This window comes from Vigna radiata, chromosome 8 (genome assembly GCF_000741045.1).
Source record: "Vigna radiata var. radiata cultivar VC1973A chromosome 8, Vradiata_ver6, whole genome shotgun sequence".
Classification (NCBI taxonomy): Eukaryota; Viridiplantae; Streptophyta; class Magnoliopsida; order Fabales; family Fabaceae; genus Vigna; species Vigna radiata.
This window is the reverse complement of record NC_028358.1, coordinates 13,007,512-13,023,460: the sequence shown is the minus strand read 5'-3', so window position 1 is coordinate 13,023,460 and position 15,949 is coordinate 13,007,512. Positions and strand designations below refer to the sequence as shown.

Genomic DNA, 15,949 nt, shown 5'->3' with positions numbered 1-15,949 from the left:
GCATAGGAAGCTTTAAAACATTCACAATCAAATTTTATTGAAAACAACAAGTCATAAAGATCTTATTAATTAGTCTAGTATTTATTTTGATAGGAACAAACAAATAAATAAACAAAGAAATGAAGGTAATATTACCTATGATGAATTAGAAAATTGTTGAAAAAATAGGAAGAAGGTAAAGCTCGTGGATGAACAAATTAGTAGAAGCTAAAGATATAAGGAAAAGATACAACAATTCAACAAAACACAAATAGGTGAATTATAATTGAACTAATGTGATTTGTACACTAGTTTAAGGTTCTGGATTTGGGAATAGGGGCTTTAGAATTTAACTTTTGTAATGTATCTATCAAACGGTTAATAAAAAAGAACGCAGGATTTAATAATGTTTACATATCATAATACAATAACATCATGACGGATCAAGGATTAACAAAACATTCATATCATAACCAATAACAATACATGGTTCTTCTCACTGAATGAACTGAATAATCCAATTATATAAGCCACAAGAATTCAACACCTGTTCTCGATTCTTATCACACCCGATGTGGCCCTTCGACCTTCTTCCACCAAAGCCGTACGTGCCATCACTATTCTGCTCGGAACCAAAGGAGCATCGAATGCTGTGCAGTCAATCCAATCCTTCAAGAGATCCTCTTGACCCCATATCTCAGGAATCCAAACCCTCCCAGAAACTTCAACTCTATGCCTCTTCAACCTCTCACGGCCACTAGCTTCACCTTCAACGGGTTTTCCTTCAGCAACACAGTCCAATGCAGTTTCCACCTTGTTCTCGTGGGGTTTAGAAGTTTTGTCACTCTTCTCTTGGTGTTCTTGACCCATCTTTCTGTCATCGGGGGGGAGGGGTTTCTTCGGTTTTGATGGCTGATGAGGAGGAATCTGGTTGTCAGATTCAGTTGAGTAAGAGGGCTGGTGAGACATTAGAAGGGTTTTCTCTTCCATGCAGAAAAGGGACATAGCATACAATGTAAGAGAGTGTTTGTGTTGTGGGCTGTCGAAATGGTGGTGTTCTTAGTTTGTGTACTTCAATCTTGTGTGTGTGGAAAGAAGATTTTGGAGAGTGGTGGGTGAAAAAAAGCAATGTAATGGGTGGGAAATCAGTTCACACGTCACCCAAGTTGGAGACTCTTGATTTGTATGGTAAGTGACAAAGGTACGTGTCTTTTTTATAGTGGGATTCTAATAATGTGTGGCTTGGTGTAGCTAGTTATTGCTTGAAAAATACAGAAAATGACCAATAGAGGGAAAAAGCTAAATACAAAAATGAAAAAGAAAAAAGAAGAAGAAATAGAGTGGAAGGGGGTGAGCGAGGATGGATTTTTTTGAAGGATTGTGAGGTTGATGTTGATCTGCGAAACAGTGTTGAATACTATTCTTGCCTTTCATTTCAATCAATGAGGATGCAGGATTTGATTTTGGTAGGGCAGTGTGCTTATCACATATTCAACAGAAAATTGAAAGACATAGCACAATCATATTTTAACAACTTTTTTATAACAGAATACATGTCACAATTCTATTGGTTTGTTTGAATTTATTCTATAAAAATATTTGAAACGGACCAATCACAAATTACCACATATGCGTTGTCAAAAAATTATCAAAAAAGAGTTGTTAAAGAGACTTTTTCCCATACGATTATTACATTATTCTTTTTTTTAGTACTTTTGGTGAGTATCGTAGTCGTTCAAGTTGAATATATTTCTACGGATTTAGGTACAAATTTGCTTCTATTAATAATAACAGTCAGCTAACAGCTTGAATAATATGTGAGATCATTTATGATTAGGGTTTAGTTTTGATACAGTTAACTGATCAATTCACGGATAAAAAGTATTTAAATATTATTTTTAGATAATTAATATAAAAATGAATATTTTTAAATATAAAATAATTTAGTAGCAATATTGAAGATCTATAAAACATTAATTATGTATGCAGTTAAATTCTTATAATTAATAATTTGAACTTACTCTAAAAATCAGTCCAGGCATATATATATTTAAAACAGTAAAGCTACTTTTTTTTTATTAGATTAGAATAAAAAAGTTAAGAGAATAACATAAAATAATTTTCAAATTTATATTTGATAAATAATCATATCCTAGGAAAAAAAATTCTTAAATAATAATTAATTTTAAAAACAAAAAAATAATTAATCATTATATAAATATTTTCTTTAAAATAATCATTACTATCAATAAAACATTATATTAGTAACTAATTAGGCATTTAATTTTTTATAATTAAAATCTTAATAGTTAATGTTAATGATTAATTTAAAGTTTAATTAATTACTAATTATAATTTTTTATTCATAATAGTAATTATTTTAGAGACTAATAATTTTTAGTTTATAAATTAGTATTTATATTAATCATGACTAATTATTTTTTATTTCTAAAATTGATTATTAAGAATGTTTTCAATTTTTTTATTCTAAAATAAGTTATATTATAATTCAATGTTATAATAGGATTTAGTTTTCCATTTTGCAGTATTCTTCAAAAAGTACTAAAATGCAAGTCCATGACAACCTTCTAAATTAGTAATTTAGCAACCGTTATAGAAAAAATGTTTTGGAAAATGTGTAGTATTTATAAGTTTACTACAGTATATGAAGTGATTATTGTAGAAACTAGCATTCAACAATTATTAAAGTAATAATAGATGTAAAAAAGTTTCTACATCAATTACTATGTAAATTTAACAATAATTAAAAGTGATAATAAATATAAAAGTTTCTACCCCCAATTACTATGTAAATGATGTATAATGGTATTTAAAACATCTTGCAGGATCCCTATTAAGATCAAAATAGTCTAATAGTTATATAATATAAAAAGAAAAACTAAACAACCTCTAATATATAAAATTTTGTTGACAACAAACATCCACTAAACTTTAAAGTGATTATTCTTTTATATATGTTATCTTTTATTTATATATATATATATATATATATATATATATATATATATATATATATATATATATATATATTTTGACGTAGTCGTTCACATATGTTCATATAATGCTTATAAACATTACAAAAATTTAGATTTTTTCAATGTTATTTTTTACATTTTCGGCGATTTTAATTCTCGAAAAGTGTATTATCTGTGGTTATGAAAACTACTGAGAAAAGTTGTGTTACTGAGTAATTATTGGCTATTTTTTGAGAAATCGCCATAATTTTCAAGGATTTTGAAAAAATCATCATAATAAGGGGGTTTTGCTCGAAACATTGGAATTAGTGGGGGTTTTGCTGGAATTACTGAAACTAATCGAGGTTTGATGAAACAACTGGTAAAAACTAATTTGGGTTTGTTAAAATCACCGGTATTAACGAAAGTTTCTAAAATTGTCCCTATTTGTAGGGTTTATCTAATCGGGGTTCTAAAACTGTCGAAAATGTGTCCATTTCTTTTAGTTTTTGATTGTAATAAAATGGGGTTTATGATAAAATTAGTTTTATTAACCAAAGAGGCAATGAAATAATATGAACTAAAACTGAATACTATATATAAAATAAACTACAATTTTAACAAATTATTATGTTCATACAACTAATTGTTCATATATTAAAAAGAAAGATGTTAAATACTAAATTAAAATACTAAAAATATGACTAAGATGTTCATTACATTAATAAAAAAGAAACAATGTTTAATTTTTTTGTTCTTCGTTACTTTCATTGTTTGGCATGCTCGCTTGATCAGATACCTACAATATAACATAATAGTTAGTCGGTAATATATTTAATAAAAAAAAATCATACAAAACATTGATGGAAGTATCTCTGCAATGTTGGAAAACAGGTTGGCTTCGTTTTTACACCAAGAAGGGGGGTGAATTGATGTTATATCAAAAACAAAATCTTTTCGCAATCTTGAAATCAAAGTATAAAGCTTTTTGTACTTTCTTGAAATGCAAGTAATGAAAATTTGTGTGCAGCGAAAAAACGTAATTGACTGCGTTAGAGATAGAGTCGACTGTAAAATAAAAGTGCAGGGATAGAGAAAATCAAACACTGGTTTTTATACTGGTTGGGCCAATAATGCCTACATCCAGTGTCCTTCCAACCTAGGAAGCAAATGCACTATAATTGTTGCGGTTTTTACGACAAAGAATTTCTACAAGACCTCCTAAATCTCCTCTCTAACCCTTAACCAAAATATAGGCAACAACAACAACAAGACTCGCACACAATCGACTTTCAACATGTAAAACATTTTGAAATTCTTTTCTTCTCAAAATATCACAGAGCACTGATAATCAAAATCTGTACAAAGATTTTAGCATAGTCAAATCCATTAATAATGTAGTCAATTGTATTATAGCTTTGTCACACAATGATAAGATCATGAAAGTGCTTATGGTTTCCAGCTTTAAAACATGTGCAGTAAAACATTTGTAATGATGTATAGCACATAAAGCACATAAACACGTTCCACATATATATCAACCAATCAATCAACATAGGAACATGTAACAAATTACATAAACATGTTCAACAGATATAACAATCAATCAGCATAAGAACATGTAATGCAGCAACAACATATGCATGTTTTTAAGCAATGTGTTTCATCATAAAAAACTAGAGTGACATAGAAATTGTGCTGTCAACAATCTCAACAGTATTAACTGAGTATTAGCTGAACCCACAATCTCTGTGATATATGTTTTTGATGAGGATAACACATTGTTAATAAAAACACATGTGTATGTATTGTGCTATACTATTGTCACTACAGGAAAAACGCTTATTACCGACGACAATTTACCGACAACCTTAGAGTCTTCGGTAATGAGTTGGTGAATTAAATTACCGACGACTTAAGAGCCTTCGGTAATCTCTTCGATTAATTTTTGCCCAAATCACTGTATTCCTCTCTAAAATTCATTTCTCACCAACAGCTTGTCCCTTCTCCAAAATAAAAAACGCTAAACCCTTCTCCATTGCACGAAACACTTGCTCGAAGATTTGGTTTTTGCATCAATCTTGGCTAGGAAATCGTTGGACGAGTGCTTTGCAGTGATTTCTGTGACGATGTGGTTAGGATTTCCCTTCGCATTTTCTGTCAATTCCTTGCACGAAACCTCTTTTTAATTTGAGTGCTTTCCCTCAATCTCACCAATGTCTTGCAGAATCGTGGTGGGTAGGAGGCTCCATTAGAGTTGAATCGTGGTGGGACGAGGGTTTGGTGGTTGGCGGAGGCTTCGTGGTTCGTCAACGTTGGCGTGAGGAGGCGACAATGCTGAGGAAAGGCTCGCTGATCTGTTTAGTGAGGTGGAGGTTTGGTGCAGCTCTGGGCTTGAACGAATAAGCTGTCTCATTCTCTGCAAACCGAACCAGGTTAGTTTTATTTATGAAAATGCCTATTTGCAATGTAATTTCAATCCTACTAATGTTTGATGTTTGTAAGTTGTGATGGGTTGTGGTAATTGAATGTTGAATGTTGTTATTGGTTGTGGTCTGAATCTCTTGTTCTTTTCTTCTACTCGATGACTGAGTTTCTCTAGATTCTGTGATATCTCTGTCAAAATTTTGGTACCTTCACCATCTTTCTCATCTTTAATGGAAAACAAGGTCTAACCCACTGTTGGCTTTTAGAGCCTTCACTCTTTCAGCAAGAAAAGAAAGTTATTTTGGTAGAAAGATTTCGCCTCCTTTTCCTGTTACAACACAAGCATTGTGAGGAATGTTAATAAGCTATACAAATCCTCCCGATTTTTCCTTCAGAGTCACTTGTATCACCATAATATTTTCTCAAATTGGTGAAAAAGTTAGTCCTCTAATGACCTAAATGTTACAATATTAGTCTTCTATAAATTGTTATCAAATTAGTCTTTCTCTACATAATGTCGCCATATATAGTATCTTTATGCAAGACGGTGACTAGTAGAAATTTGTGACAATGAGCCAGTTTGAATAAGCACCTGCATAAGTTCCACTAGAGGAGAAAAAAAAATAAATGAAATAAATTTCTTCACAAGTTAAAATCGGATTAAGTATGACTTATATAATTTATCTTTAGCTTGTGGAGAAACTAATTTAATTTACCCTTTTCATTTTATCCTAAAAGTGTTTACAGATAAGTTTTTCCAAACATATTCAAAACCTTCGAAGAAACTTATGTAATGAAAGTTTAAATCCTTGAGGCAGTAACTTAGGAACCAAATTTCTCAAGGTCTAATGTGGTAATGTAGCTTTGGAAATGTTGTCTCTAATAATTATAGAATTATAATACTACCTATTCATGAAGGCATGCCTGCTATATTACCTTTCTCATTGTCTAAATTATTAACACTGTCAGAGCTAGACAGTAAGGAATAAACTCCACTTTCTTCGAAGGGTGTTCTACTTTCTACTTTCTTCATCCGGCCAAGAAGATATGTTTTCTCTGCTTTAAAGTATTTGACAAATTCACTGTGTTTTATCCCTCCATTTTTTGCCTGAGATGACACAACTTGACTAGAGTTGAGGCCCTTTTCTTCTCCGTCATCATGACCTTCATTGAACCTAAATGAAGAGCTGTTACCTAGGGACGAGATAGTTTCCCCACTAGAAGCAATTCCTTCTGCTAAGCATCCATATTGTTTCTTATAAATCTCCAATAATCTAGATTTTGGAGCCTTTCAAGTTTGGCTAAGATGAAAATCATTTAAATATTTCCGATTCATGTGCAGAGTAAGCGAAACAGATATGTTGTGTATAAAATGGCCTGTCAAAAACATGGATTATCTACTCTAGTACATGTTACCTTATTTTTAACGAGCATCCGCTGAACACGATCAACAAAGTCGCTAGTGTAGGGAATTGGCCACAGAAACAGCTTCCATAAACTCCTCGTCCGATTCTAGTAAGCTCATTGCATCGGGCGAAAGGGGCACTTCCAAATCTATGCTTCCCCCTCCTTCGGATCCTGGATATGAAGTCACATTCCCATCAAATTTGTTCACATATCCGCTCAGAACTTAGAATTTTACAACAATTTTAAATCATCAAAACAATTTTTTGAGCTATTATTTAGCATAGAAATAGTAGATTCCGAAATTTGACCTTATAATAGCTAATAATGTAGCAAATTAAACAACGACACACCTCATTCTAAGTTTTAATGATTGAAACGGCTAGCTATCAATGCAACTGACTGAAGAAAATGTAAATACACTAAACTAAGCTTGAAAACAACAACTAAGCATGATAAAACTCTACACTTGAAAACAACAACTAAGCATGATAAAACTCTACATTACCTTCATAATTACAATTTCCTGCTACTGCATAACAAAACATTGCTGTAGAATATAAAATCTAATTTGCAATATAGAATTAGGTTGTCATACATTAGCTCTAATTATTGTCATTTAGTCGGATAAGTTGGTGACTTTGATAGTCTAGGCTTTTACACATATATTTTCATTCTTTGAAGCTTGTTGTACATTCTTTTTGTTGGTTCTAGGCTTTTACTCAATCCAACCAAGTCTACTTGCAATGTGAAATTAAAATCAGACTTGACAACATCCACTTATACCAAAAATGAACTGAGAATGGGTTTTTGAGATGTGAAAATGCATACAAGTTGGTCTAAGGTCAATTAATCAATTCCAGCAACTTTATATTATGAAATTAGATTTGTTTAAGCTGAGAATTGGTACAGAAACAACATAGATCAGAATATGACCTCCAAGAAATCCATTTCATATGTATACTTCTAATCTAAATTACGTTACAGACACAAGCTCTGGGACGGGCGATCCATGTTGATGAGGTCTTTACACAGACCCATGTTCGAAAGGGCACTAATGAATTCGTTCATGAAAGATCTCAGAAGACTCATGTAAGCAAATAACACTATTACTATTAGTAATTTTTCATTTATGTTATTCTATCATTCCCTAACATTGCTCTTAATGTTTGAACAAGAAGAATTTTCTACGAGACTTTCACAAGCTAGATCTGAACATGGGTTAGCTCCTACACCGGATGATGCGAGTAATGCAGAAGACGACATCCGTAGGACATAGTGCTGGGTCGACATCGTTGGCGGAAAGAAAAGGGGACGAGTGTATGGTGCAGGACAACTTGCTGCAAACTATACAACATTAAGAGGAGGTACTCTAAAGCACCAACCTTCTTCTTCCACCACTACTGTTGACGAGGGCGCCGTTGTCCGCCTTACGCAAGCACTGGAGCAACGTGAGCAGGAAATCACTGATTTGAGAGCAAAGTTTAGAAACTTTAAGGCCTTGGTCATGAGTATGTTGCCTCAAACTACACAGGATCGATTCATTATCTCTCCGACCCAGCCTCAACCCTCCCTGTCACTCGCCGTCTCTCAACAGCCCACATCAGTCCAGCCCTCATTAGTCCAATCGATATCAGTCCAACCCACACCAGTCCAACCATCTACAGAGGAGGAGCAGGATGATGAAGATCATTTAGATGATAACTATGAAGGATACTAGTATTATTTTGTTATTGAACATTTTTATAGAAACACTTGGATATTAGAACATTTGGATGTTAGATCATTTGGATGTTACATGAATTGGATGTTTTGGATGTTAGAACATTATGTTAGATTGTTTTATATTTCATTTATAAATACATGTTCTATTGATGATTGGATGATTCAGATGTTATATTGTTTTTCTGATCAATGATTGGATGATTGAGATGCACATTATGCAAGTCTGTATGTGGTTGGAAAATGTTATGTAGATCTGTCTGTGATGTGAAGAATTTATGCAGGTTGGTTTGGTCGATAAGAAATACAATTGTGCCTGAGATTTGCCTTGATCTTACCGAAGGCTTTACCGAAAGTCGTCGGTAATTGTTAGCGACAAGAGTTTTATCGACGGCTTCATGGCCGTTGCTAGGCCGTCGGTAAATGATCATTACTGACGGCTTCTGGCTGTTTCTGAAGGATTATGGCCGTCGGTAATGTAACATCCCATATTCTAACACTTAATTTTCTTTTTATATATAAATAATATAAGAACTGTAACATTTACACAATCTTCCATGAGGAAGTATAAAAGATTTCATGTTAATTACACCTTTTAAACTCAAATTTCAACTTCCATATATAAAGATAACTCGAACTCTTATCAATTATTATTCTGCCTCTATCTTCACTTGAACTGGATTAGACGACATTCCTTCATCTGCTCCCGTATAACATATACGTTATACGATCATCGCAAAAATATAATTCTTCGGCACAAACACAAAAAGTAAGGGTGAGTTACCATGAGAGAGGATATTAAAATAAGGTATAACATTTTTATTACACATATTTCATTTTCAATAAAAATTCATATCAGACACTAATGATTATACTAGACTCTATTATCCGGATAGAACATTGATGGAAGTCTCGGGTGGTCGTGCACTCGTGGTCACCTCCTCACCCCATACAACAAAAATTCATGGCCAAATACAATCGCATATGTCACCACAAGGTTAGTCTTTTAACGTCTATGTCCAAAACCGGCACATAGACTAGGGCCTCCTGCCCCTCTCACCACATAACTCATCCTTCTCTACTTGAGACTAAAGAGTTATTAGAGTATCAGGATGACCTTCCCATCAGGACTCTCAACATCAATGTGTACACTAATACCATGTCACTAAAGAGTCTCTCCCCGAGGCTCATACTATACTCAAATGCATAAATTCATAACATACCACTACCAAATCTCTCCACAATACTCATACCATAATCAAATACATAAATTCATATACAATATCATAAAATACATCCATCACAAAAATTATACTATTTGAATATAATACAAAATAATTGAACAATATATAATCCGTGTGATAAGAATTTGGTTAAAAGTTCATCGAGTAGACTTCTAGGAAAGAGAGGTGCGTCACAATGGACAACTTAAGTACCAGGTCTTTCCTATCCAAAGTGTTCCTCAACTTATTTTTAACAAAATTCTTATTCACAGATTCAAAATAACAACATATAATATTAACACAGAAATTCAAATAGTTATACAACAAGCACATAGGTTTTTCATTAAATGTAATTGCATAGAATTTCAAGACATGAATAGTTATACAAAAATATTTTATCATAATATAAAAGCCTAGAAAGGTTAACTCCCCTTACCTCTTTTCCAGACTTAGTTTCCTACTTCGAAGTTGTTCCCCCGAAAACCTTCCAGAACCTCTACTCTTCATGCAACTAAAAGTTTCTTCCTAACTCTTTCTTATCTATTGTTGAAGATTTCTCACTTGATTCTTCCTCTCTTTGTGCAGAATAACCTCCCCTCCCATGGCTATATATAGTCCAAAAAATTGTACTATTTAATAATTTTTTAATATTATTTATTATTTTAATATTATTTTTATTATATTAATTTTAATTCCCACTTGCAAAATCTGTTCCTTCAATGATTTCATTCTAACGTAGAGTGCTTATCCCTTTAAAACTATTCAATTTTTTTTTTGTTCAAAACCTTCCAAAACCTTCGAACCATTCTTTCTAAAATTACTATAATTTTATATCAAAAATTTTAATTTTTCTAACCATAATTTTCTATTTCATTATATTTTGTATTCATTAAAACTATTATTACTAATAATAATACTAATAAGATTTACTACTATTTATTAAAATGAATATTTTTCATGGGTCTTACCGGTAATGTCCTTCTTTTTTGTAATATCATATTTGTGTATGCATAATAGGCATTTTGGAAATTGAAAAACCACATGCACCAAGCATATCTGCATGACTTAATCAATTACAATGATGAGTTAATCAATTAAGGCCATCATACAACTTAAGCTTTAAACTATGGCAAAACAACATGTTTTAAATCGATTATGTTAGTTGCTAAATCGATTAAATCTTGTGTGTTTGCACAAATATTTTTCAATTGTGCTGTGATGGATTTTGAGAAGAAAAGTTTTCAAAATATGCTAAGTGTTAAAACTTAATCGATTACATGGATCATTTATTCAATTAAGTCTGTTAAAGATTTGAAAATTTTCTCATTGTTTGACATAACTGACACAATAGTCATATTTTTAAATATGTTGACCAAGCATTTATTGCAAATCAATTACATTAATTAAGCATTAATTTACACTAGTGCAGAAAGGGCTTTAGACGTATGTTATTTTGGACTTTTAACGTCAGATCCCGAACCGACGTCTTTATAGGTGACGTTAATGAGACGTCAGACCCTATAGGTCAGACGTCTATATAGACGTCGGACTCTATAGGTCAGACGTCTAAAATGTCGTTGTATTTGATAGGATCTTTCTCCGCTTGAGGCTTCTCAAGTTACTCCTGGCTCATGGTGATTTGGGTTTACAACTTTATATTTTAGTTGAAGAGGATGGATTGTACTTTATTTTTTAAAATTGGATGGTTTTAATAATGAGGTGGAAGGAATTGGAGGAGTGCAAAACGCAAGAAATCACCACCCAAGAACGCTGCCAAAGGACATGAGCAAAACTGCATAAAAACTCAACGAACACGCACTTTGATCGGTTCAAATGAAAGATAATTAATCAAAGAGTAATGTAATCGGAGTAAAATTAATTTTAAACAGTGCAAAAGTGAGAAAACGAACCTGAAAAACATAGCCCGTGGAGAGAAAACACGAGGACGATGATGAATAATAAGTGCGCGTAATTGCTGCCTCGCGTTTGCAGTGTTTTAATGCAAACATTTAGAAGTCGGTTCCCCCTATAACAGACGTCTACAGACGTCGATTCTGTTGAGATTGTTGACAACAAAAACTCTATATCACTCTAGTTTTTTATGATGACAACACTTTGCTTAATAACAATACACATGTTGTTGCATTACATGTTCTTATGCTATATTGATTGTTATATCTGTTGAACATGTTTGATGTACTGTGTTGTATGTTCCTATGTTGATTATTTGATATATTTGTGGAACATGCTTACATGCTTATGTGCAATGTGAAATGCTTTATCACATATGTTTCACTGCACATTTTTTTTAAAGTGAAAAACCACAAGCACTTTCCTGAACTTATAACTGTGAGACAAAGTTATAGTACAGTCGACTACATTATTAATGGATTCGACTATGCTAAAATCTTTGTACAGATTTTGAGAATCAGTGCTCTGTGATGTTTTGAGTTGAAAAGAATTTCAAAGTGTTTTTACATGTGTTAGTCGACTTTGTCTGCTTTACATTCGACTGTGTTTTTGATCTGATTTGGAATTGTATTATGCTATTGCGCTCCAACGACTATATTTTTAAAAGTTAGTTAAGCATTGATGACTTGGTCAACTGTATTAAATGTGTGTTGATTTTGGTTGACTGAGAGCTACTATGTTGATTGTCTGTTATAACTGTAATAATACAGTCGACTGAATTAGTAACCTATTCGACTGAGAAACAATCTGATTGACAGAAAACTATAAATTGGCTGAACACGAGTTGTTCAGTGACTTTTGATGATCTAACATTTTCATTCTTGTTTCAGATTGAATTCTCTGTGATAACAACTCCAAGAATTCTCCAAGAAGACGGTGGTGATCTTTTTTTGAGGGAGATTCAAAGGGAGATAGCTTGCACTTTCATTGTCTAATCAAATACTGCACAAAGAAGGTGCTTCTGGGTTGATCACTTAAGGCTTGGCATCCTTTGAAGACTGCTACATTTGTTGAGGCTTGGCATCCTGTGAAGACTGCTGGAATTGGACCTGTTGTGATACAGGGGTTTCACGTTGAGGATTGTTTAACGTGGTGTTCAGATTGCAGAAGTGGGGATTCTTGCTGCAAGTCTGGTTTTTGGTTATTACAGCTATATTTTGGTTTTGGGTTAGAGAAGAGATTTATATTTTTGACGTGAGGTCTTCTCTAAATTCCTTGTTGTAAAAACCGCAACTATTATGGTGCATTTGCTTCCTGGGTTGGAAGGACACTGGATGTAGGCATTGTTGGCCGAACCAATATAATAATCAGTGTTTGATTTTCTCAATCCCTGCACTCTTTAATTCAAGTCGACTTTACTTTTTACGTAGCCAACTAAGTTTTTTCGCTGCATATAAATTTTCATTACTTGCATTTCAAGAAAGTTTAAAAGCTTTGTACTTTTGATAAAAGATTGCGAAAAGATTTTGTTTTTGAAACATGACCAATTCACCCCCCTCTTGGTGTAAAAATGAAGCCAACCTGTTTTCCAACAATTGGCACCAGAGCTGGTTTTCATAAAATATTTGAAAATTTAGTCGACTTTGTTTTTATCTCAATCAACTATAAAACCTGGGGATGGCTTCCTGTTTTCAAACTTTTGGTGAAGGTGTTTCAACAAACAGACCACCTCCGTTTGCTGGTGATAATTATCCTTTTTGGAAAATCAGAATGAAAATCTTTCTTGAATCGCAAGATAAAGGAATTTTAGATGCCACTTTAAATGGTCCTTTTGTGCCTATAAAACCTTTTACTAAGTGTACTACTGATGAAAATAGAAAAGCTTAGTATGATGTTAAAGCTAGAAATATAATTGCCTCTGCATTGACAATTGATGAATTTTTCAGGATATCTCAATGCAAATCTGCAAAGGAAATGTGGGATGTTTTAGAGGTAACTCATGAAGTCACGGATGAAGTCAAGAGAGCAAGAAAGAACTCCCTAATACAAGAGTATGAATTGTTCAAAATGAAAGCTGGAGAAAACATCTATGATGTGCAGAAACAATTCACTCACATTGTAAATCATTTAATGGCTCTCGGGAAGGTGTTTGATAAGGAAGAGATCAACGTCAAGATTTTGAAAAGTCTGAACAAGATGGTCGCCAAATGTCCTTCATTACTGTAATGTCCTTCATTACTATAATGCAAAAATCGTTATCTGACCTTCAAAAGATAATGGATTATGCACTCAGGATAAGGGCGTTCGAAGAATCATCCATTGGTGATACTGATAGTGGTATAAACAGTTCTGATAAAAAGATTGAAGAATCATCTAAATCAGAATAGAGTTCTGTTTATCCTATTGTGTCTTGAGTCACAGACTAAGTCTACTATCCAAATTTTTATTTTGCGTATGGCTTATAATGCCATCTTTTGTTGTTTTTCTTTTGAGTTTCCTTGTCTGATCCTATCATTGTAATATCTTTTCAAGGAAATGAAATTAGTAGTTTGAATCAATACTGTTGCTTTAAACTTGTTTGATATTACTTACACTGCTTGATTGATTCGACTGCAACACATTTGAAGTCAATTATGCTTAATCTGTCATATATTTTTTACATATTGACTTCTGTTATTTCGATTATAATTCTTTCTTAACCAAAATGCTTGATCTGGAAAAGGTTGTTGAAAGGTTTTGCAGGAAGGATATTGCATTGGAAGTTACTAATGGAATTCAAAATTTGAAAAGCAATGCATTCGACTGATAATTTAATGCAATCGACTGCGTATTACAGGATTATAAATTCCACATCTGGAATTTGGTTTTAACTTTACTGATTGCTTAAATCCTATATATCTGCAATTATCTCTGCTATTATCTGTTACAAAAATCTTAATTGAGATAATTCGTGAGATTGTTGAAGTTGGTATCATTGCATATCTAAATTGTTTGATATCTTGTCTTTGATACAACTATGTGCTAAACTGTTGTTTAATCTATAATATGCTGCATTGTGCATCTGATTTGATTTTATTACTCATGCATAATGACAAGGGGAGTATCACTGTTTACACATTTTACATCACATACCTGCATTTCAGGGGGGGTTAACATTGTTATGTGATTAAATTTTTATTGTGAGAGCATCATTGTATTTTATACTGTACATATCTTTCTGATGCATCTCTATTTGCCTATAAGCATATAATATCTAGAGCATTCCTTTTTTCTTAATGCACAAAGGGCGAGAGAAATATGAGAGTATGAGAGAAATAATGAAAGCTTTGTGAAAGGGGGAGAATAGTTATTCTGTCTCATACATCATCTTCTTGATATTATGCTGCTAATGGTTTAAATGCAGAGTAATTCAACTGTGTTAAATCTTTTGCTATATACTATTACTCTGTTTTGTATTGAACTGTGCAAACATGGTTGAGTTATTAATCATGGTTGTGCATCATAAAAAAAGGGGGAGATTGTTGAGATTGTTGACAACACAAACTCTATATCACTCTAGTTTTTTATGATGACAACACTTTGCTTAATAACAGTACACATATTGTTGCATTACATGTTCTTATGTTGTATTGATTGTTATATTTGCTGAACATGTTTGATGTACTGTGTTGTATGTTCCTATGTTGATTGTTTGATATATTTGTAGAACATGCTTACATGCTTATGTGCAATGTGAAATGCTTTATCACATATGTTTTACTGCACATTTTTTTAAAGTGAAAAACCATAAGCACTTTCATGAACTTATAACTGTGTGACAAAGTTATAGTACAGTCGACTACATTATTAATGGATTCGACTATGCTAAAATCTTTGTACAGATTTTGAGAATCAGTGCTCTGTGATATTTTGAGTTGAAAAGAATTTCAAAGTGTTTTTACATGTGTCAGTCGACTTTGTCTGGTTTACATTCGACTGTGTTTTTGATCTAATTTGGAATTCCGTTATGCTATTGCGCTCCAAAGGCTATATTTTTAAAAGTTAGTTAAGTATTGATGACTTGGTCAACTGTATTAAATGCGTGTTGACTTTGGTTGACTGAGAGCTATTATGTTGACTGTCTGTTATAACTGTAATATACAGTCGACTGAACTAGTAGCCTATTCGACTGAGAAAGAATCTGATTGACAGAAAACTATAAATTGGCTGAACATGAGTTCTTCAGTGACTTTTGATGATCTAACATTTTCATTCTTGTTTCAGATTGAATTCTCTGTGATAATAGTGTTACCAATAAGGAGTATTGGT

The 15,949-nt window shown here is 32.7% G+C and overlaps 1 protein-coding gene and 1 long non-coding RNA gene across 2 annotated transcripts; one reads left to right on the top strand and one right to left on the bottom strand.

Annotated features, from left to right (window-relative positions):
* Window positions 1-258: 258 nt before the first annotated feature.
* On the bottom strand, window positions 259-1,410 carry LOC106771385 (protein BIC1). Its single transcript, XM_014657357.2, has one exon. It carries the CDS (start codon window positions 982-984, stop codon window positions 520-522), a length of 465 nt encoding a protein of 154 aa, XP_014512843.1. The 5' UTR covers window positions 985-1,410; the 3' UTR covers window positions 259-519.
* Window positions 1,411-4,910: 3,500 nt separating this feature from the next.
* On the top strand, window positions 4,911-8,722 carry LOC106771529. The gene is made up of 4 exons (XR_001376472.2): window positions 4,911-5,088; window positions 5,182-5,389; window positions 7,773-7,877; window positions 7,967-8,722. It is a non-coding gene; the product is annotated as an uncharacterized LOC106771529 (long non-coding RNA).
* Window positions 8,723-15,949: the final 7,227 nt, after the last annotated feature.